The sequence below is a fragment of the Oryzias latipes genome, chromosome 16 (genome assembly GCF_053564925.1).
Source record: "Oryzias latipes strain Hd-rR chromosome 16, Olatipes_Hd-rR_3.1".
In the NCBI taxonomy this organism is placed as follows: domain Eukaryota; kingdom Metazoa; phylum Chordata; class Actinopteri; order Beloniformes; family Adrianichthyidae; genus Oryzias; species Oryzias latipes.
Window position 1 is genome coordinate 16,652,153 of NC_136252.1, and position 21,292 is coordinate 16,673,444.

The window sequence follows — 21,292 nt, forward strand, 5'->3', positions numbered from 1 at the left end:
ATTGTATGTAATTTTGCCCTCAGCTGCCCAAACACATTACATATCCAGAAACTATTTTTGACTTAATAATAAATTAAAATAAGTTGTTGATTTAAAACAATCTTTTAAACCCTCCATAAACTAGCAGCATCTATTTTTTTCCTCATTGCTTGTGTAAAATAATAAGAAATTAATTAAAAATGCTTTGGGACCTTTTTCATGGAAAAACTAGCAAGGCATCTTTTTGATTCTCTTCAGGGAAATTTAGCTTTCTGAATGTGTCTTTCAGCGTTGCAGCTTCTCACATAATTACTAAATACAGGAGATTACTAGAAATCCCAATAACAGACTATAATGCAGTTAATTGGTGTATTAGACAAGACATCTGCATCCCAAAAGAGAGCATTTCAACTGTGAAGTGAGAAGTACATGTTCATTTAAATCCCATCTGGGGTGCTTACCAGAACTGCTGAAATGCTCTTGGGGAAAGAAACAAACTCTTTCCTTTCTATATGTGTGGTTCTGCAGTTCCTAATTGACCTTTGCTTTAATTTGCATATGAGTGTGTAGCTATCTTTAAAAACAGTTGTCTGTTTTAGTTTTAAATAAGTAAAAATATCTTGGTTAAAAACTTGAAAAAATGCAAACAACAAAAAACATTACAGATTATTAATTTGTACCCATTCATTTTATTCATAAACATAGATTAACTGAATTACTTACCTTTAAAATGTCACCTTGTGCAAGCAGAAAGCTGCTCGCTGTGACATTAATGCCTTTGCCTGTTTGGACCTGGATGCTGTACACGCATTCATGGCTGTTGTCGTAGTTCTTCGGATAGTTTGGTGACAACAGAGCTCCCACGTTGTTGGAAACTGTGGATCCACATTCCGCTGCAGGGAAACAATCAAACCCAATCACACACAATCATTCATACAACTATTTGCAAGTGTGTAATAAAACAGAAATTGCATAACTGCTAAACTGCTTTAAGAGATAACAGTATCGTTCAAATATCCCCTTGAAAAGAAAAAAAAAAGTGAACTCTGTTTTTTATTACTTTAATGTCATAGTAGTCATTACCAACTGGCATTATGAAACAATAAGTAGGTTTTTAAATATTAATTTTAAAAACAATTACTAGCTATCTTGTACTTTAGAAACCAGAAGAGGCACACTTTACAGAGAGATCTGCACTGACAGGTGCAAAGCGACCGACAGTGTGTATTAAATATAAATAATACCCCAATAATGCTTTCGTTCTAAACTAAATAGGACTATTCATGATTAAAGATGTTTAAGTGAAAAGTCTAATAAAGGAAATTAGTTCTACAGACTTTTTTATACTTGAAAATTTCTAGCTATACCAATACCTTCAGCAGTATTACCTTCCTTAAAAATTAGGCTTAGTAAAAAGGAAGTAAAAGCAGGGAATACGTACCCACACACCTTGGCAGAGGGGCGCTCCACATGCGGCGCCCACCTCCCAAACACACAATCTCCCTCACCCCCTGCAGACGATAGCCCGCGTTGCAGTGGAAAGACAGTGAGTCCCCAATGCCAAACCTGGATCCAGTATGCCAGCCGAACCGAGGCGTTCCAGGATCCTGACAGGGCTCCAGATTGTACTCTACAAAAAAATTAAAAGGTGTAAACCTATTTACATAAAAGAATTGTTAGTGGACTTTGATCCTGAAAAAAAAGAGAAAATCCACTTTATCTTCTCACTCCTTTCAAGGAAGAGTAGACATTCAGCTTTTAAAAGCAACATTGGTGCTTGTGCTGATTACCAGTCTTGCTCAAGCGTACTCGATCAGGTTGGGATACATGACTAAAGCTTGAGAAGTCTGGATTAGCTATGGCTCTTGAAAAAATAGGTCATCTTGTGCAAATCCTTTCTCTCATGGCCTGTTAATGGTCTCAAACTTTAAGAAGATGCAACTAAAATTACATAAAAAGAACACAATTTTAGTTGAGCAATTCTTTTACAGTCTATAACCTGTAGATCCATTGATTTGGGTCCAGCAAAACATTTCAGCAGTGCTTAGCAGCATAATGTGACCCAAGAGTGTCAGCAGACTTTCATTAAAGGCTGCTAAAGGTTAAAAATGAATTCTAATCACGGAATCTACAAATGCTAATTATAAAGCATGCAAGGACAAACACACACTCACAGTCAAAATCTGCTTTATGAATATTCATGCATGCATAAGTAATGTTTCACTTAAGCAAACGACTGGCAAATATTTAGAAAGAATGCTCATAAAGCAGACCATCTCTATTCTATGTCATATCCCATTTACTCATGCTCCTCTCCAACCGTAACTCTGCATTGCCTTCTGTCTCACCTCTTCATATCCATTCAGAAGTCTTACACATAGTTTTTTTTCTGTTCACCGACTGGGGGCCCATTATTTCGCAATACAGCAGTCTCCTCAGTCCTCAGGACACTGGCCCTTATGCTTTGATGAGCATTCACATCATGGTTAGACACTGTCTACCTACCTGCCTGACCTCTTTGTGTTTTAATTATTCTCTTCTGACTGGCAAAGACCGGAGGCATGGTCTACCTTCAGCCCACTGACCGATAAATCACCCCTCACTTGTTACTTTAAGCACGCTTCAGCAGTCTCTTTCTCTTTCCGTCTGCCCGTCACCGCCTTCCACTTTAGCGTTCCGCGTCTTTTCAACAGCACCATCTAGCATGTTGTGAACAGTTTTCTTTTAAAATCCTGGCATCTGCCTCCTCCTCCACAGCCTTGTCCTCTCTCTTTTTGTGAAGAGCCTGCAGCCAACACATGCGCCCTCCTCCCCCCTCCATTTCACCCACAGATAGAGCCTGTATTCCTTCATACCCGAGAAGGAGATGTTGAATCCCTGAAGAGATATGGAGAAATCCGAAATGAAGCGTAGCTGGGCCTTGAAGTTCCCATACAGGCCAGCGTTAACTGGTGCAGGCCTCTCTGAGCCAGTGAGCCGAGCCAGAGGCTGAGCGAAGCTGCCATTTTCTGTTATCAGAAGGTAGTCATGGTGATCCTCCAGGTGGAAGGAGTGAAAAGTGAACTGGACACCTGAAGGGAAAAAGATGAATGCAAGATGAACAGTCTTTTTTTTGCTTGCACACAAGCACAAGTCTGTTTTCCTGAGAGATATTTTTATTGTACATACATTGCAAATATGCAAACAAATATATCGATAATTGCAAAAAACAGTTAACTAAAAAAAAAATATGAATATGTTGATCCAGAAAAGTTTAAAATATTTTTTTTTGCTGTCATATTGTTGCCCAGTAACATTATCCTGCTTCCTTCTATGACAGCCAACTGGCTGTTTTTCAACCCATCCAGTTCTGCCGTTTCCATCTGTTGTGGCTGTCCTAACAGGATTCTGTAATGTCATCCAGTGTTTGGCTTGCTTTTTCAAAAAAAAAAAAAATCATAAATGACCAGAAAATTAAATGATTGATCATGTTGTCTTTCAAATAGAAATCATGTTACGACGTATAGTGATGAATTATCAATTAATCAGAATTAGTCTTGGTTAAAAGTCCTCCCACTTCTATAATGCAGTACATACAAAATAAACTAACATTAGAGACTTTGTGGCTGTTTACTGTACAAAGGTAACAACCGACAGTAATCAATGTCCTGATTTGACGTCTGTCTTTACATAGAAAATAAGAGTTGTGGAATTCTGAAAAGACTGCAATGATGGAAAGAGCTGCCAGACATGGAGGTGGTACAAACAAAACCATAAATAAAATCAAAAGCTTGCGGAATAAACATACAGATTGGCAGTAAATTACAGGAACAAAAGCAGCAGTAATTTATAACCAGACTGAGGTTTTGTGATCAGACATTATATCCTGACTGCAATTAGGATCTATGACTGCAATTATTTTTGAAGGTGAAAAGTAGAGAGTAATACTTTCAGGAGATTCGATTACTTTAATATTCACATGGAAATAAGAAGGAAAAATGAGAGTACATTTAATTTGAAGCAGTCCCAAGGTCAAGAAAGGAAACCCCACAGAAAGTAGTTGAGAATTACCAAGCTACGATCCTGTGGGACTTCCAGATACAAACGGTATGGTAATAACCAAGCTGGATGACAAGGAGAAGAAGACTACAGTGATGCAGCCGTTCCATGTGACAGTAAAATCAGGGAGAGTAAACATGAAAAGATAGAGAAATACCAAGGGCTGAGAGAAGAAGAAGAAGAGCTGGAAAAAATAATGAAGGAAAGGCAACAATGGTCCTCATGGTAAATAGAACAGCCAGAGCTGTGACCCCCAAACTGGGAAAATGGCTTCAGGAGATTCCAGGAAAAACATTCAAAATCTTTTCCCAGAAGAGTGCAGTCATGGGAGTAGCTAAAATACTGTGCAAGACCTTCAAGCTCCCAGGACATGAACTTGAGGGGAATTGGAATACTCACAGAGTGTGATGGAAATCTATATACAGTACATATCTTCTTATTATTTACTTTTCATATGCTCCATTTTAGGGGTCACAGTGACTCATCCACCTACACCTTCCTCACTCACACAACTGCCTTCCCATTCATGGTATTGCATCAATGACTTGCCTTCAGTTTTATATGACATAACCCCTCAAAATCCCAACGTAATTGGGACTGGTACAGCTTCTCCAAAATTCTGCACAAGTTCTCACCAAGATTAGGAGGCGGGCTCACATAACCCCAATTTTAAAATCCCTGCATTGGCTCCCCATATGCTTCAGGATTGATTTTAAGATACTTTTAACTGTTTTTAAATGTCTTACCGGTCTTGCGCCTTCCTATTCATCAGATCTTTTAGTAAGGTATGAACCCTCGCGGACCCTGAAATCCTCTGGCACTGGTCTGTTAACCATTCCAACTGTAAAAAACAAAACCTATGGAGATGCTGCGTTTCAGCACTATGGTCCCCGTTTATGGAACAGTCTACCGGAGGACCTGAGGGCCACAGAGAGCATTGATGCTTTTAAGAAAAGGTTAAAGACCCATCTTTTTAACCTGGCTTTTAGCTAATTTTTTACTACTTTTGTTTATTTATTCGGTTTTTTATTATATGTATTTATTTTTATTTATTTATTTATTTATTTATTTATTTATTTATTTATATTTTTTTTTTACTTGTCCTGTCCAACAGCTAGGCAGGTAGATGAGAGCTGAGGGCCTCTTGTGTTGGACATATTTTACTTTAACAAGAGGGGTTATTAATCTTCAGACAAACCAAAGCTGTGACTGAACAAACCAAACCATTTTTATTTATTTATTTATCCATTTTATCTTGTTTTATGAACTTGAACTAGATTTTTAACGCGTTATTTTAACTTACCTTATTTCAACGTTTTGTTGTTTTTATCAATATGTTTACTTTTTGATTCTCATTTTTATTTTCATTTTTATTTCCGGTGCTTCCTCAGTTTGGACCTCTCCCTCTGGGTCAGCTGCTGTTCAGCCACTGCGGCTCTGGATGGGGACCTGCATCACCTCTTAGCTGTGGTGGAGCGGTCCCCGCCTGTGATGCTGCATTTGGCTGGTTATGCGGCTGTTCACGGGGGGGGGGGGGAGAGTTCCAATTATCAGCGTTTCCAACATCTTGTTTTCGTGCTCAGCCTGTTTCTCATTGTCTTTCCCCATCAGTTAGGGGGTGGGAGGTGTGAAAGGAGTGGGGGGCTAGGTACGGGGAGGGGGGCCCTATTTATTTATTTATTGTTATTCATTTATTTATTTATTTATTGTGCTTATTTATTTTAATCGTCGTGCTTGTTTTTATATTTTGTTGTGTTTTAATGTAAAGCACTTTGTGTTATATTTTTATATGAAAAGTTCTTTATAAATAAAGTTTGATTTCATTTGATGAAAGATTGCACCACCCTGGGGTGGCATTGTTCCTGGCCCTGGACTTTTCTGGACTTAAATGTCTGAAGACTATCCAGGGATCTCCTCCAGTTTGAGGGTTACAGACCAGAGAGCTCCAGTCCTCACAGACACCATTGTCACCTTCACCTTGCAAGCTTTCTCCAGTTCTTCCCTGAGTCCCTGGTCTTTCTCCAGTTTATCGTGTCCCTTCCTCTTAATGCTGCCATCACTTGGCATTGACACACCCACCACAGTGGCTTTGCTCTGTTTTTCATCCAACTCTGCGAATGCTGGTTGGTTCACCATTACCATCCTGTCCTCAAGTCCACATGACCTTTTTTTAACACTTTTTTTGCGATGGAACCATCCTGGATGAACAAGAGACCTCACAGATACGGTGAATGGTAAATAATCATTTAATGTTTTTCTCTGAAGGGCCAAAGCACTTTATAGTCACTGTCCCATTAATCCATTCACACATATTCACACACTGATTATGGCTTCACTGCCAAACACTGGCACCAACCTATAACCAGCAGGAGTACTGTGGGGTTCAGTGTTTTACCAAAGGACACTTCAACACATAGACACGCAAGGCAGGAATTGAACCTGCGATCTTTCAATCAGAGATTGACTGCTTTACCACCACGGCTGCCCAGATGTACTCAAGGAAAATGACAATTGGGATCATCATTTTAGTATTACAGTAAGAGTGGCGATGAAGCTGAACTGTCCATTAAAGGAAATGACAACACAAAAGTGCACCCTTAAAACATTAAACACAGGTGTTTTGTGGTTAGTTTTCTATTCATGCAAATTCAGATAATTGATTAAAAAAGTCAAAGCAATAAATGTGAATTTTAGACAGTATGATACCCCACTACAATACAGAGGTTACACATTCATGCTGTTTTCTAAATTGCTTTTTAGGCAGTTAGGTTTAATATGATTCACACTACAGGTGAAATTATAGATTGAAGATGGTATTCTTACCTTTTCCATGGTTGACTTCAACCGTCCATGTACAATTGAGAGAGTTAGGATACAGCTCTGGGTAGCCGGGTGAGAGAATGATCCCCGAGGGGCCTCTGATATCCCCACCACATGATGCTGCATATAGGAAACAAGATAATAAGTGATAACTGTGTAATGACAACTCATAAATGAATAAAAACCTGCAAATGAACCAGTAAATCCTTCATTTGTAGACAAAGGAGCAATTTTGTTTAATAATGCATTTGAGTCATGTCACATCCTGTTCTGCTATTTTTATAAGCACCTGTAATTCTGCCAACACAGTGTTTTTATTCCCTTTCCAGTCTAGCAGTAGAGCCTAACATGACACAAGATTATTTATTCATTCAACCATCCATCCAGATTTTCTACTGTTTTGGTATCTTTGACTAAAAGGCAAAGTCAGAAAAACAAGAATATTTTAGGCTTATTTCCCTTTCAGCATACAAAATTCTACTGTTTAGGGTTCTTTAAAGTACTTTTCAGTTAAAAACAAATATAGTGAGCTCAAAACTCAAAAGTTCTTTCCTCATGTGAGGCAGTCAAACAGGAAGAGTTAGGAAACAATTTCAAAAAGTACTACTGCCACCCCCTTAAAAGAAACCTCATGAGTGGTCCATATTTGCTCAACAAACTACATGAAAGCGCTCATCAAAATAATTTAATGAGATGAATCCATCCCCTCATTGGCTGCTGACGGTAGCTGCAAGGTGAATACCATATCTGCCTGAAGGTTAAGTGGTGTAATTTGATACAGTTCAAACTTGTAAGCGTTTTCTCCTGCTGTAACTGGCTTTCTACAAAAAGGTCATAACACATAAAGGGCAGCTTTTGTTAATACACTATTCATGAAACCTGACAGGGTTTGTATTGTTTCCTTCTTGCTTCTATGACGATTAGCATTCAGTACTTTCATGGCACAATAAAAAGCTAACAAATATCAATAGATGTGTGCAAGCACATATTTTTACTGCAATAAAAGTTAGCTGATGTCTTGGTGGATGCGAGGCCTCAGGCTCTTCAGCTACCCATACCCCTTTTATCCTCTCTCTTCACCCTTGGGCCTTCCAGCAACTAAACAAAGCTTGAATTCTTACTCACCACCAAAAAAATATATATTTATATATTTTATTAATGACAGAAAATTACATAAAGTCATTAAAAGTTGATGAGCATGCTTGGCAAACGATTACTTCAGAGGCTCCACAGGCAGAGAGCCAAGGCATTTGGCTGCAGTCTGGCACACACCTAGGCATGAAAAGCCTCTGAGATACAAAATGAATTTTCAAAGCAGAGACGTTGATGAAGTTGTATAGCTTGGTCCTGAATCATATGGATGGTGTCATTCTTTATGCCAGCTCATACGTGTATTTTATTTGCTGTTTCGCCTCAGTTGAGCAACTCTTGACAGAAGAGTATCAACGGTCCGATGCTGTGTTACTAAACAAAACGGAAAATTGTACAAACAGCTCAGAAAAGGAGAGACAGTCAAAGAAATTAATGTTTGATGCTCTGAAATGACTGTGTCCACATTGTCCATGATTAATAACACAGAGTCGGGTGTTTACGCAAGCTGCTTCAATTGGTGGATGTGAAGCATGTTTGTTTGTGGGGTTTACCAGCTGTGGGTTGCAAGGACAGCATCCCACAATTTCGTGACTCTCCAATGCCAACAAGCCCTGAATGCTTCTGAATCACTGGGACATCATAACCAGCCCAGCTGTTAAGAGGAACAATTACACTGTTGAAAGAAAGGCCTCCGTTGGAAATATTATATGTGAACATACCGTCACAAGTGGGTAGCGGGTGGCTCCAGAAGTGGTTCTTCTCACAAACAAGTGGCTCTTCGTGGCTCAGCCTATATCCAGGGTTACACTGGAAGGACACGGTGGAGCCGATAGACAGGTCATGGCTCAGTCGAGCACCATTTACTGGGATACCTGGATCCATACAGGAGTATGTGTCCAATGTGACACCTAGAAGTGTCAAATAAACATAGTCAACTTATTGTCAAGTAAATATTTAAACTTTTATATCATGTCATACAACAATTTTTCTTCCAAATTAATATTAATTAACTCCCATATTTCCCATCATGCCATGCTTTGAGTTGATTTACATAACAGGTTGATCAGGATGTTTTTTGGATTTGATCCACAGTAATGAAACACTGGGACTCCAAAATCTATTTTTTTTTTAATTGTCTTACATTTTTCTCAGGCTTGTTTTGTTGATAATTCAAACAAAATGCATTTGAAAATGCAGTGTTTTTTCAGAAATGCCCTGGGCAATGAGGCGCACACTGATGGTGCAACCGAGATAATTTTGTCAGAACCATACTGCTTGATTTTCAAAGCACAGAAATAAAACCTATAATACTACCTTCCAGCTTTAGGCTATGTCAGGGAAATTCCAGCAATAGCTGAGAGGTCAAGGAACCATGGCAACAGTAAATTCCCAATTTTTACCAATTAACTCATTGTAAAAAGAAAAGATTCAACTAAATCAGGAAAGATACACTTTATCACCAATGTGAACATTAATTTCTAGAGTTAATATAAACATTTAGTGTACATGTATTTTTAAAAGGTTTGGGTGTTGTGATCATCATCAACTATCTCTCATAAAATGCCTTTGTAAATTAGGCAGGCAAGACAAATTCAAGATATTTTGGCATCAACTGATGGTATGACATTGTGAAAAAAGATAAACATTTTAGATAGCTCGAGGTCAGATTGCTGAGGGCTTGTTTGGGTGTAAACTGCTAAATATCTATGTTTTATGAAAAAAAAATCTATGTTTAAAATGCTTACTTTATAGTTGTATATTACAATTTCTTTTAGATTTAATTTTTTTCTCACTTTTTTAATTTATTGACTAGAATTTTCACTGATATTTTATAGCATTTTAATGATAAAAGTCTTGAAGCAAACGGTGTTCTTTATGCCTCAAATATTCAACAGTTAAACAGATAGATGCTTAAAACTACACAAAAGTACATAAAATGGCCTTTTGTTTTACCATTCGATTTATATATGCAAAATGTGTAGAATTTAGACAAGCCAGGAAAACAGTTGTGTGAGCATATTTGACAATTCTAAGCAAGCTTTTCTAAACCTTTATTTCTTCTGTAAAGGGGAAGTTTGCACAGTTGCATACATTGTAATTTAAATTGTAGCAATCCCTGTCATGGAGTGAAAATGTCCCATACAGTATAGTGTTTTGGTAAAATATGTTTGTACATTCATTCTGTAATTTCGAATAAAAAAAAATAAACATTGATTTTGAAAAGATGAATAATAAACAATTAACAGCTGAACATGACATATTTTATTATGTGAAACCAGGAGGTTTTTCTTCTCTAAAAAATGTATTTGAGTAATAATTAATAGTTTCAGAAAGGAAATTATGAATTATTCCCTAATGTGTTCAAACTGTAGAGCTATTATTGATCACAGCTGGCCCTGGCCTCAGGCTGCAGGAATTTGGTAGAAAATAATGACCTTCATTTATTCTGAAAACCAATGGAGCCCTGTAAAAATATGCTATTATGTGTTGCACATTGAATGTGTTGGACACTAATTTACTGGATGTATTTTCTTTTTTTTGTTAAACAGAATAAAAATAAAACAGAAAAATGTACAAAAATTGTACGTCCCTTTTGCTCATTTTCCACATCCAATTTTACAAAATGAAGTAGTCAAAGTTTTCCTTAAGTCTGTCAGTAATTAGATATGTCCTAGATAGCAATGTTAGAAGCTAACAGGATTTTACTTTTATTGCTTTCCGATAGCCTCATCAACAAAAGAGAAATGCACCAGAGAGCTAAACATATTAAGACGAGGAGACTTGTGGCTTGCTTTCAGTCAGTAATGCAGACATAATAACAAACTCAGTCTTATGAATCAAATCATAGTGGCAAGGGTAATGCTGCAAGTGCAAACAATTGTGCAAACAGATCTCAATTTAGTTGAGTATTTTCAACTGTATTTTTCAAAGGCTGCTCTTCTTCTCTTTTGCACGAGAGTGCGGACTAAATAAAACCTTACACTGCAAGCTCTCCTGAAATTTTACACCTTTGAGAGTGGATGTTCTTTAATTATGCAGATTTTCTTCGGCAGTCTATGCACTTGAAGTGTGCCTTGTTAAGCAAGCTTGAATATTTACACTTCAGGCTACTGCTGCACCTAACAAGAGCCAGCAGAGTGCATGAAAAGATATCGACTTGTAAAGTTATGTTTTGATGTCAAATCCCAGATCTAATATAATTTTCATCAGGGAAAAAAACTGTTACAAAAAGAAAGCACACACAAACAAACTCATGACAATTATTTGGTTAAAACTTTTGTTTAGGAGCACCAATTACATCACAAGTGTTGGGTTTTTCACCCAAGACAGCCTGAGGCTAACAGAAAAATTAGTTTTGACTGCTATCGAGCTAATTTAAACAGCTCAGAGTAACAGAAGGATCTTCTTCTTTTCTCAAAAGAAAGGCCTGATTAATTTAATTTCTTTGGCACACTAAAACATCTTTTAGAAAGAAAACACAGACAGTGGAACAGTACAACAGTTTCACTTATGCAGAAAAAACAAAGTATCCCCACAATTTGCAGAATTTGTGCCTTTGGTAGGAATGGCAGTACATTCGATTTGTTTTTGATTTTTATGCTACATTTAAAAATAAATAAATACGTTTAAATGTCTTGTAATTTTATGTCTAAATGTAAATACATTTTAAAATGATTCAGAGACAAAAAATGAAGACAGGGCAAATTCATTCCAACTGGCATAAGGCATGCAACTAACTCAAGTGAATAAATTTACAGGACACATGGTCTTAAGTTTTTTTCCGACAAGCCTTAACTTCAACTAAGTTGTATTTAATATAAAAGTTGTTTCCTAATCTGTCGTGAATAATAAGCATTTGTTTATTATGAAGAATTACCTTTAGATGCTTGTAAAATTAGCAGTGGCAGTGTTAGATTTTTGTAAATTGAATAAAGAATAAATTGTATAATTTCCATGTAATTTATTTGTGTCAGAACTAAGACACATTACAGCAATTTTCACACTGACAGTGGTCAGCAGACTGGAAGACACTTGGATCGCTTCAGTTTCAGTGAATTATTTCAAGTAATAAGTCATTATATTTAGTGACTTTCTGACAACTTGACATGTTTTTCAAAGGCATTATTATTTGAAATCCTCTTAAATCCTGTTAGCTGACTGTAAAATTCTGAGCTAAAAATTACAATTTACGTACTTTTGGTTTTTTTTTTTAAGAAAAGGTAATTGCATTTGCAGTAGTTGAACATAATGTTCATGGAGTTAGATGCAGGACACATTTACCTTCATAGAAGATCTTGAAGCCACTATTTGATCGACTGTTGTCAGTGGTAAATAGCAGGTACAGGAAGTTACTGCTGCTGAAAAGGAACTGGGGGACCTGAGTTCCATTAAAGGAGCCAATCAAAGGAGACAGCAGGTTGGGACCATCATGCACCTCCAGGAAGTCATAGCTGAGTTCAGTTTGAAACCTTTAGAGATAATAGGAAAAACAGAAAGGGAAAAAAAATTGTATTCACATCTCTAATTTTGGGTTCACAAAGAAAACAACAACAATGTGTTATTTAACTTACTGTTAAGCTTTGGCAGCAACCAACTTGATGTTCAACTGTAGGAGTTTTACAGATATACAGCTTTTTTGTGCGGGGTAAAGTTTTCTGGTTAACTTTAATTGAACTCAATTGATAAATCATAAAAAGCAAAGTACAACCATTTACAAGGGAAATCTGTGTTTCAATGTTCTTTAGCTAAAAATATAAAGCATGTACAGTATTACTAGTGTGCTTTGAGGATTTTTCTTTAATAGCGTTGTATTTTAAGTCAAGTCAAGTCAACTTTATTTGTAAAGCGCTTTTAAAACAGCAGAAAGCTTTAACAAGGTATTGACTAAGTAGCAGTTCTCAAGTTCTCAGTGAATAAGATAAAAACTAGACAGTGCTAAGTGTGGCTTTCACACTTTAAACCAACCACAGTTCAGCTGTGTTTTTATTTCTTAGGATTTTCATTTCTATCTCCAAGGGCTTCAGAAGGAAATTCTCAGATGGCTGCGTCTTTACAGTTCATACAAGTTAATGCATCTGAAAAGTCTTACATGATGTATAACATGTGTTTTCATCTAAAATTCAACAACTGTCTTGAACTGCAATGAGTGGTAAGAGTTGACCACAAAGCATTGGTGCTATTATGTTTTTTAAAATCCTCTGATAATGATCTTACGATTCTAAATTAATATTTAATTGAATCTATAGACTTTCTGGGCAGTGGATCACCAACATAAAAAGACTATTTGCCATTTTTTGAAGAGTTTTTTTTCTTGTTTTTTTTATATGAACTACAACTCACACATGCAATTTAAGTTTGTGTCTTTGCTTTTCTTGGTTGAGTCGTTTCAGATGTGTCATACGGACCTGTCAAAGCTAATCTTGATAGATCGTCCCGGTTCAGCCTCGATGACCCACTCACAGCTCAGGGAGTCTTTGTAGTAGCCTGGCCACCCCGGAGAGAGGATGACACCAGATGGCCCTGAATAGTGTCCACCACAAGGAGCTGGAGGAGCAGAAAAGCATCAGTTTGATGAGTGATGGAAAATGTTGAGAGGACTAAAGAGGAGAGGGAACACAAAAAAGGCACAGAACTTCTTTCGACCCCCATGGAAGAAGCTATCGAAAATATGAGTCACAAAAGAGATTACACATAAAGCTGAAAATATTTTTTCTCTGGCTTGGCTTAGCTTTGTTTGTGCTGTATATTCTTAGAATTATTTTTCTTCAAAACAAAACAGTAAACTGTTCAAAAACGATTAGATGCATCATTTTGGTTTTACCTTCACATTTGGGAATAAGTCCGCTCCACATAGCTTTTCCGTCCTCCAGGTGACATGTGATGGTATCAGCTCCCTGTGTCTTAATGAAGCCTTCCTCACAAACCACAGAAATGGAGCTTCCCAGCTGAAAACTGTCTCCAAAGCGTCTGCCATTCAAAGGTATGCCAGGGTCAGGGCATTCATTGTGCCCAAAAGCTATAACAGAAATAAATGTCAAAAATATGCTAAAACAGAAAAACTATTGTTAAGCTAGAAAAATAAATATAAAAGAAAAACAGATAGGCATTTACATCAATGAGAAATACTACATAAATTTGATATTTAAAACGTATTAACCATATTCTTTGTAAAAAAAAAAAAAAAAAAAACAAACTAACTGCTCCCTGGAGGAAAGGCAAATATCAGAGAACATACATTTATAAAATCAGACTATCCATTAAGGCCATTTTTTGTGTGTGCTTTACTGAGAGTTGAAATCAACACTTTTTCAGTTTAAAGTATAAAATAAGAGATAAAAATAATATTAATGCTTATTTTGGGAATACAGTGGATTGTTGGGGATCAAATGGGAATTTCGGTTCTGCAAAAACTCAACCACAATCAATATGGCAGTCTACATGACAACATATATACACAAAACCTTGTAGATAAGTGGCCAAAAAACATCTAGTGTTACTGGGAGGAAATAAATATGGTTATAAGTCTTAGTTTTTAATGAAAAGTATTTAATTAAGCACTGTTGACATCACATTTCTAAAATGGCATCATATTTTTATTTAATTGTTAAACTTAAATTATCAAGTTAAAGTTTTGCTTTGTTTTTGTTTTTTTGTTTTTGTACATACATTTTGTTTTAATTATATCAAGTGTCTTTTTCTTAATTGTTTTGATAGACTTGTTTTAATTAAAAAATACAACCAAATAATTCTCAATTTGTTATTCCTAACAGTCGATATAACTTTAATTTAAGGTTTAAAGTACAAATGAGAAAAAATTGGTAAAGCTAACAACCAATGTTAAGCCAATCCATTTATAGATCACTCAATACCAGGATATCACCAAAGATAAAATGCTCCTCTGTTGGTTTTCAAATGACTTTTTTTAGAGGAAATAATAAAAAAAAATTGCTACAACTTAAAGCTTTGCAAAAATGAGCATGTAAGTGTGTGCATATTTAACATTCGGTTATGCATAAAAGTGTGTAAAAATGTATTTCATCTTAGGAGTGCATTTCCTTGTTGAAGAATGCTGGCATTACCTAAAAACTCATTGATCTAACATGGTTCAGTCAAACTACTAATTCCTGTTAATACAGAAACCAAATTAAGAAAAAATAAAAATAGTGGTGTATAGAACAAGGGCTACACAGTGGCCTAATGATTAGCACTCGAGGGACCGGATTCAAATCCTGGCTGGCACCTTTGTGTGTGGAGTTTGCATGTGTGTACCGGATAGGCTCCAGCAACCCTACGACCCCTAAAGGGTTAGGAAAATAGAAGGGTCTTAGAACAACATTTTTGTTGATGTTAAACTGTAGGAGTTTTACAGTTTTCATGTCACATTTTTTTCTGTTTTAACTATAGAGGTATATGCTTCAGTGTGTAAACTCATTCTTTTGATTTCCAAATGTGTAGAAAATTCAAAATGTTGGCTTAGGGAGTACCTTCACTATAAAATGCTTTCATATTAAAGTTGCTCATTTATCTGCTGCTGTAAATTCCGAGATGTTACTAAACAAATATCTGCCATATTCTAGAAGAATAATGCATTGGTAAGCTTAGAAAAATAAAAAACCCTGGATATTAATGGGGAACAACAGAGTTGGAGGATCATAGGATGCTTTCAAAAAAAAAAGGAAAAAAGGTGTTTTTTTGCATCACCTAGTCAGGTGAAGAGTATCCACAAAGAGCTAGTCATGTCATTATCCAAGTCGAGCAGGAAGAAATATTTCGGGAGAACTGATGAGTGGGTTTTTAGCCTGAGGTGCAAATCGTTTATTTTCCTCAAAACGACAGGACCCACTACTAATGGAAAAGCTTTCAATTTTATTCACTTAATTAACACTTTTTTGTAACAGAAACTGTCATCCTGTCACTAGAAAAAAAAAAATGAATACAAAGTAGTGGGACTGACTCAAAACCTGCAATACACAGCAGGATCTGTAATACTTGTCTAAGCTGTGTGATTTCCTGGAAAATCATGGCATCCAGTCAGGTTGAGTCACTATGATAATGTGTCCTGTGTCAGAAGACAGGACCAGGTGGAAAACTGGTGCTTTCATTGTGCTGGTGGATCAGAGTGAGTCAAATGCACCAAAGCTGACTGGACAGCACCTGGCAAGGCAAATGTACTATGACCTAGAATATTTTGTATATAGTGAACAATGTTAAAGGGTAAACAAGTGGAATTTTGGACATTAGCAGAGCCAGTGACCTGATCTCAGCTTGGCCAAACTGAACCAAAAGCGACTGTTAATGAATTAAGGTTAAGTTAACTGTATGATTTTTCTTAACAGAAGGTAGAACACTATAAGAGGCAAAGATGAGTGAAATAACCCATCACACAAAACAGTTTTAAATTATGTCTAGAAGTGTACTTGTTCTTGGTGGGGTTGACACTGTGAATTTCAAACAGTGTGTGCAAGATACTCTGTAAAAAAAAATCTAAAATGTTAAATTTTCTAAAAAATGCAGTGTTTCTGCAAATGTTTTTATCCACCTCAAACCAGTCTCCATTTAGTTTTTACTACCAATAAAGAACAATAATGTAACCACTGACAACTGATGAAGAGGAAAACTTACGCCATGATATTCCCGGTGTGCAGGTTTTGTACATCTACCTCTTTTTAAAATTCCTTTAGTTTTTTTGCCAGCACATGTAGTAAAGGATATAGAAAAATGGTGGTATGGTCATTTTTGATCAAATTGATGTAATTCATATACACCATTGTCTACCTGTGAGCTGGCATAGCCCTGTGAACTACAAGCTCTTTTCTGGTGTTAAAGACTGTAGTCCTGCTGTTCTGACATCACATATCCAGAGGTAAGTCGTAATCCCAAATTGGACCAAGGGTGAAACTTGTTCTTGACTCCTTTCAGTCGTCTTACTGACCTCGGCCAGGGGTTGATACTACTGTTATTTATGTTCCAGCTGACTCAGTCAGACCTCAAATGGTGGTGCAGTATGTTTCTTTATTTTTTCTTTTTCTTTTGTATTTTCAAAACCTTTCACCTCTTTCGCCTGATTGAGAAGCTGCTTAGGATGAGTCTCAGCAGATTTACTGTCTCCTGAGCAGGTGAATGCCTGTCAGGCCAATGCTGGAGAAATGAGGAACTCCTTGTCTAATGTGAAGGCTGGTAAGATGGGAGCACTACACTAGACTCACTTCTTCCATTTTCTGTTTACTCCGTATACCTCTAACTGGCTGGTGGCTGGTAAAAGCAATGTTTTTGTGGAGTAATTTGTCTGGGAATGCAAATGTACAGATGGACGAGTCAATCATATCTATACTAGTTTTGTTAATGATCAAAACAAAAGAAGGCATGGGTTATGACCTATCAATGGAGAAACAGTTCAGCGCAGATTTAGCGGAACCCATATGCAGAAGTGGAATTGTAACTTGATCCTTATCACTTTAAAGCAACAGCCAAATTAAAAAGTCCAAAAAGCTTTAAGAAGTATTAAACTGTCACCCTCAATTTCCAAAGATGAAGCCAGAATTGAGAAAAATGCAACTCCTCAAATGACCACTGGAGGCTGGTTTCAGAAGACAGCATTTTCTACTAACTCTAAAGAGAAGTCCATCTCTAAACCCAAAAGAAGATGCACTGTATGTACTGCCTGGTGGAAGGTCTAAACTTCAGGTTTCATTTTCACTCTTCAGAGTCATATGGCTCCTGTCAGAGATGATTGGTTCAGTTCATATGTGTCTATATACCAAATTTTGTAACCTAAGAGTCCTTTAAACTGTTTGATCCAGATATTTTTAGCAACATCAAGAGAAGAAGATACACTTCAAAAGAACATCTCTGACCAAACTCATTATATGACACAGGTGTACAGGTACTTGGGTGTACAATGGAAATATAGACTACATGAAAGAGTAACACTGTTATTGCAAACAAGAGAGATGGAGAGCCTCTGTCTTCTGATGAAATTCCAGATCCATTAATATGTGCATAAAGATGATGGAGATCTTTCCCCAGTCTTTGATGGAAGATGCAATCTGCCGTACTGTGACATGCTGAAGGAGCAGTATCATTGCCAGTGAAAAAGTTAGCTTTGGCAGTATCATTGAGGAAAAACCTACCTTTGTATTTTATGTTTTCTATTTTTCATACCTATTGCTTTTATTCTAACTATATGTTACACATTTTTCCCTTTTGCATTGTTAATAAAGTATATTGTTACAAAATCACAGGCTCTGCAAGAGCAGTAATGTTTATTCTGTGCTTCATGCAGTCACTATCTTCAAAGGATTTTGTGTAGGAAAATATAAAATGTAAGAGTTTCAGTAATTCATTAAACTACCGCAGCGAGTCACTGACTAAATAAGCATTTTATATTGAAGCACTTAAAACTTCAGTATTGCATGGGAATACTTTGAAATGAATGCCAATTGTGTATAATACTGTTTTAAAAATCAAGAGGAAATGGGCCCCAGTAGTATTTCCTTAAAGAAAATACACAAAAAAGTTATTTAACAAGAAAATACTTTTTTGTAGTCTAAAATCATCCCCTACTTTGTTATTAAAGTTGTCAGATTTGTTGCATTGATGTAATCCCTATACACCACTTTTTTTGTTTATCTTTGCTCCTTTGTTGGGTTGCTTTCACAAAGTGTTTAAATTAAGAAGCTTAGAGAAGTGAATTTATGATTGTGAGTGATAATCATCTCACTAAGCCCTGACAAGGATGGATGAACTTATAGGCTATAAATACTCCGTCCTGATATAACTGTTTGCTCCATGTCACTTACTGCTGTAGGTGATATTAAAGCCTCGCCCTGACATGGAGTGATCCGCCTGAAACTCCAGCTGCAGAATGTTGCTGTTTGATGTCAGATGAGAGGGAACTTCAGCTCCTGTGAAACGCCCTAATACTGAGGCTCCAGACTGATTCTCGTCTTTGATAGTAAGGAAATCATAGGGAGGCTCTAAGTCAAAGTCATTGAAGGCCAGATGGATCCTGGAGCCAGGTTCTGAGATAATCAGCCACACACAGTTGAGGTTGTTCCCGTAGCCCTCTGGGTAATCGGGAGACAGCACAGTCCCCATGGGTGAGGTGAAGTTTGAGAAACAGGGGACTGTGTGATAGAATACAAAAAGACAGACGCAAAAAAGGAAAAGAAGTTAGCATTATATGTGAGATAAATTGAGTTTGAGCTACTTTCACTGACTACAAGAATTTCTAAAGAATTGGGGACAAAGACTTGTGCAGAACAACGTCCCCACTGCATAAGCAACCAGGAGACAACACTGCTCCCACGGGCATTGTGTAGCTGGAGAAAAGTAAAACTGCATGGGGAATAGCCACATTGCCTTACAGACACAGAATACCGCAGGCTATCCCCATAGGCACTTTAAGTGTGAGGAAATAGAAGTTTAGATTTTTTTTATGGATACAAGTGAAGCTTTTTTTAACTGAAGGGATGAATTACAGCTGTCTTGCCAAAGATGATACGCTGCATAATGCAGGCTTCCTCTGAGTTTGTGTTCAGCATGAGAATATGGAGTGTGTTTTTTTTTTCTTTTAAAGCCTGAACAGCTACACAACCATATGCTATCTATTTTCCATACATTATGTAAACCACTGGCTGTTTACAAACATGTGCTGCATGTTCAATTATCAACACTGTAATTAATCTTCCAGTAGCACGGTCTATGGGAACTTTCCCATTTTTAAATTAATTACTTCATTTCCAGTCAAAAAATAAAAAATAAAAGCCAGCATGGAACTCACATATGCAGATGGGAATATTAGCTGACCACTGATTGTTGTTCTGGCAGGTTATCATCTTTTCCCCGATGAGCTCAAATCCAAACTGGCATTCAAAGCGGAGAACATCACCATTTAAAAAGCCACTGCCTTCTTTGTAGCCATACAGAGGTGTACCAGGGTCACCGCAGCTCTCTTTGTCAATTTCTGTGGTTGTAGGGAGAAATGGGAAGAGGATGGATGGGTGAGAATAAGTGAGGAATGGAAAAGGTGTACAGCAGAGGATTAAGTCAGCCCAAGTGCTGCAAGGTACTATTTTTTTTTTACATTATCTCTGAGAGTCCAGTAAAAAGAGTCTGAATTTGGGCCCAGAAATGTATTTTCAAATCAGCCGGCAAAAGGAGAGATAGCGAGACAGACAGGAAATAGACTTGTTGCCTTGCTGAATGACAGACAGACAAACATGAATGCAGGCTGAGAGTGATCATATCGGTACCCAAGTCTGCCTACCTTTATAGTTGATCTTGAAGCCTATCGACCCCACACTCTCATCAGACTGGAGATGAAGCCACATCTGATGGGACATGCTCACAATCAAGTCTGGGACAAAGCTTCCTGTCAGCCTGCAGACACAACAAAAGAAAAGCCACTGTAATGTGAAAAAGCTTTGTAAATGTGATCTTAACTTTTTTAATACAGTTCTTCGTTAAGGACTAGAAAACAAAAATGATAAATAGTGAAAGTTTCAATATTTAACTATTTTATACTCACACTTGAATTATTGTTTTTGAGTCTCCTACTTCCCCTCCATCTCCAATGGTCAGAGAGTCATAACCAATTTCTAGGTCAAACTCCTCAAAGTTGATCTGAATGACCTGCAGTCAAACACAGTGAAATTCAAGTCAAGTTTACAGTCTGGAGATGGCACCAAAGTAAGGGTCAAATGTGTTTTGTTTCTTTAAAAAACATTTTCTGAACAATTCCGTAAAAAAAAAAAAAAACAGTCTGGAACATTTCAAGACATAATCCTAAGAGTTTGGTTTTGGTTCTAAGTGGCTTTCCATTTAAACACACAAGTACAAGTCCAAAGTGTCTTTTGCTAAGTGATTTGTCAACATTCCTTATGTTACGTTCATACTAATCTCGGCAACGTGTGTTCAAGTAGCCACTATCAAAGTCTATGGGTGTATTCAGACTGGGAAAATCGTTTGGTCCAGACCAAGTCCGCTTAATTTGTTCTGAATCGAGTCCTGAACTTTGCGTTTGATCTTAATTCCGACTGCTGTTAAGCGGCCTTTCCTGATTCAGATCAAAGCTCGTAAACAAAACCATGTGACAAAAAATCTCTTCACTAATTTGTCTGGAGATACGAGGGTGGCGCAAAGAAACTAAAGACAGAAATTATGGAAGCCCTGCGCTTTGCAGTCCTCGTCGGGATAGTTTACTTAATCAAACTTTATATTTTGCAGACCAATTTTAAATGCCTGTATCAATGTCAGGCTCAACACTTTTTACTTGGTCCTTTGGCATGGTAGAGACAGGCTGCAGGGCTGTTACTTACAAGAAGAATTTTAAGAAGGTGCGCTGATAAGTGTTTATGACATA

The 21,292-nt window shown here is 37.0% G+C and overlaps 1 protein-coding gene across 7 annotated transcripts in view; it reads right to left on the reverse strand.

Annotated features, from left to right (window-relative positions):
* The window catches only part of LOC101167820 (CUB and sushi domain-containing protein 3), a 301,513-nt gene that overhangs the window by 194,935 nt on the left and 85,286 nt on the right, over positions 1-21,292 (reverse strand). For all 7 annotated transcript variants that reach the window (XM_078933064.1, XM_078933067.1, XM_078933068.1 and 4 more), the window contains 12 exons: positions 20,459-20,562; positions 20,198-20,310; positions 19,712-19,894; positions 18,729-19,055; positions 13,751-13,945; positions 13,335-13,473; positions 12,211-12,398; positions 8,649-8,837; positions 6,841-6,957; positions 2,835-3,050; positions 1,421-1,609; positions 703-872 (listed from right to left, as the gene is read on the reverse strand). In XM_078933064.1, coding sequence (XP_078789190.1) covers positions 703-872; positions 1,421-1,609; positions 2,835-3,050; positions 6,841-6,957; positions 8,649-8,837; positions 12,211-12,398; positions 13,335-13,473; positions 13,751-13,945; positions 18,729-19,055; positions 19,712-19,894; positions 20,198-20,310; positions 20,459-20,562 — 2,130 coding nt within the window. The remainder of the gene's footprint in view (positions 1-702; positions 873-1,420; positions 1,610-2,834; positions 3,051-6,840; positions 6,958-8,648; positions 8,838-12,210; positions 12,399-13,334; positions 13,474-13,750; positions 13,946-18,728; positions 19,056-19,711; positions 19,895-20,197; positions 20,311-20,458; positions 20,563-21,292) is intronic.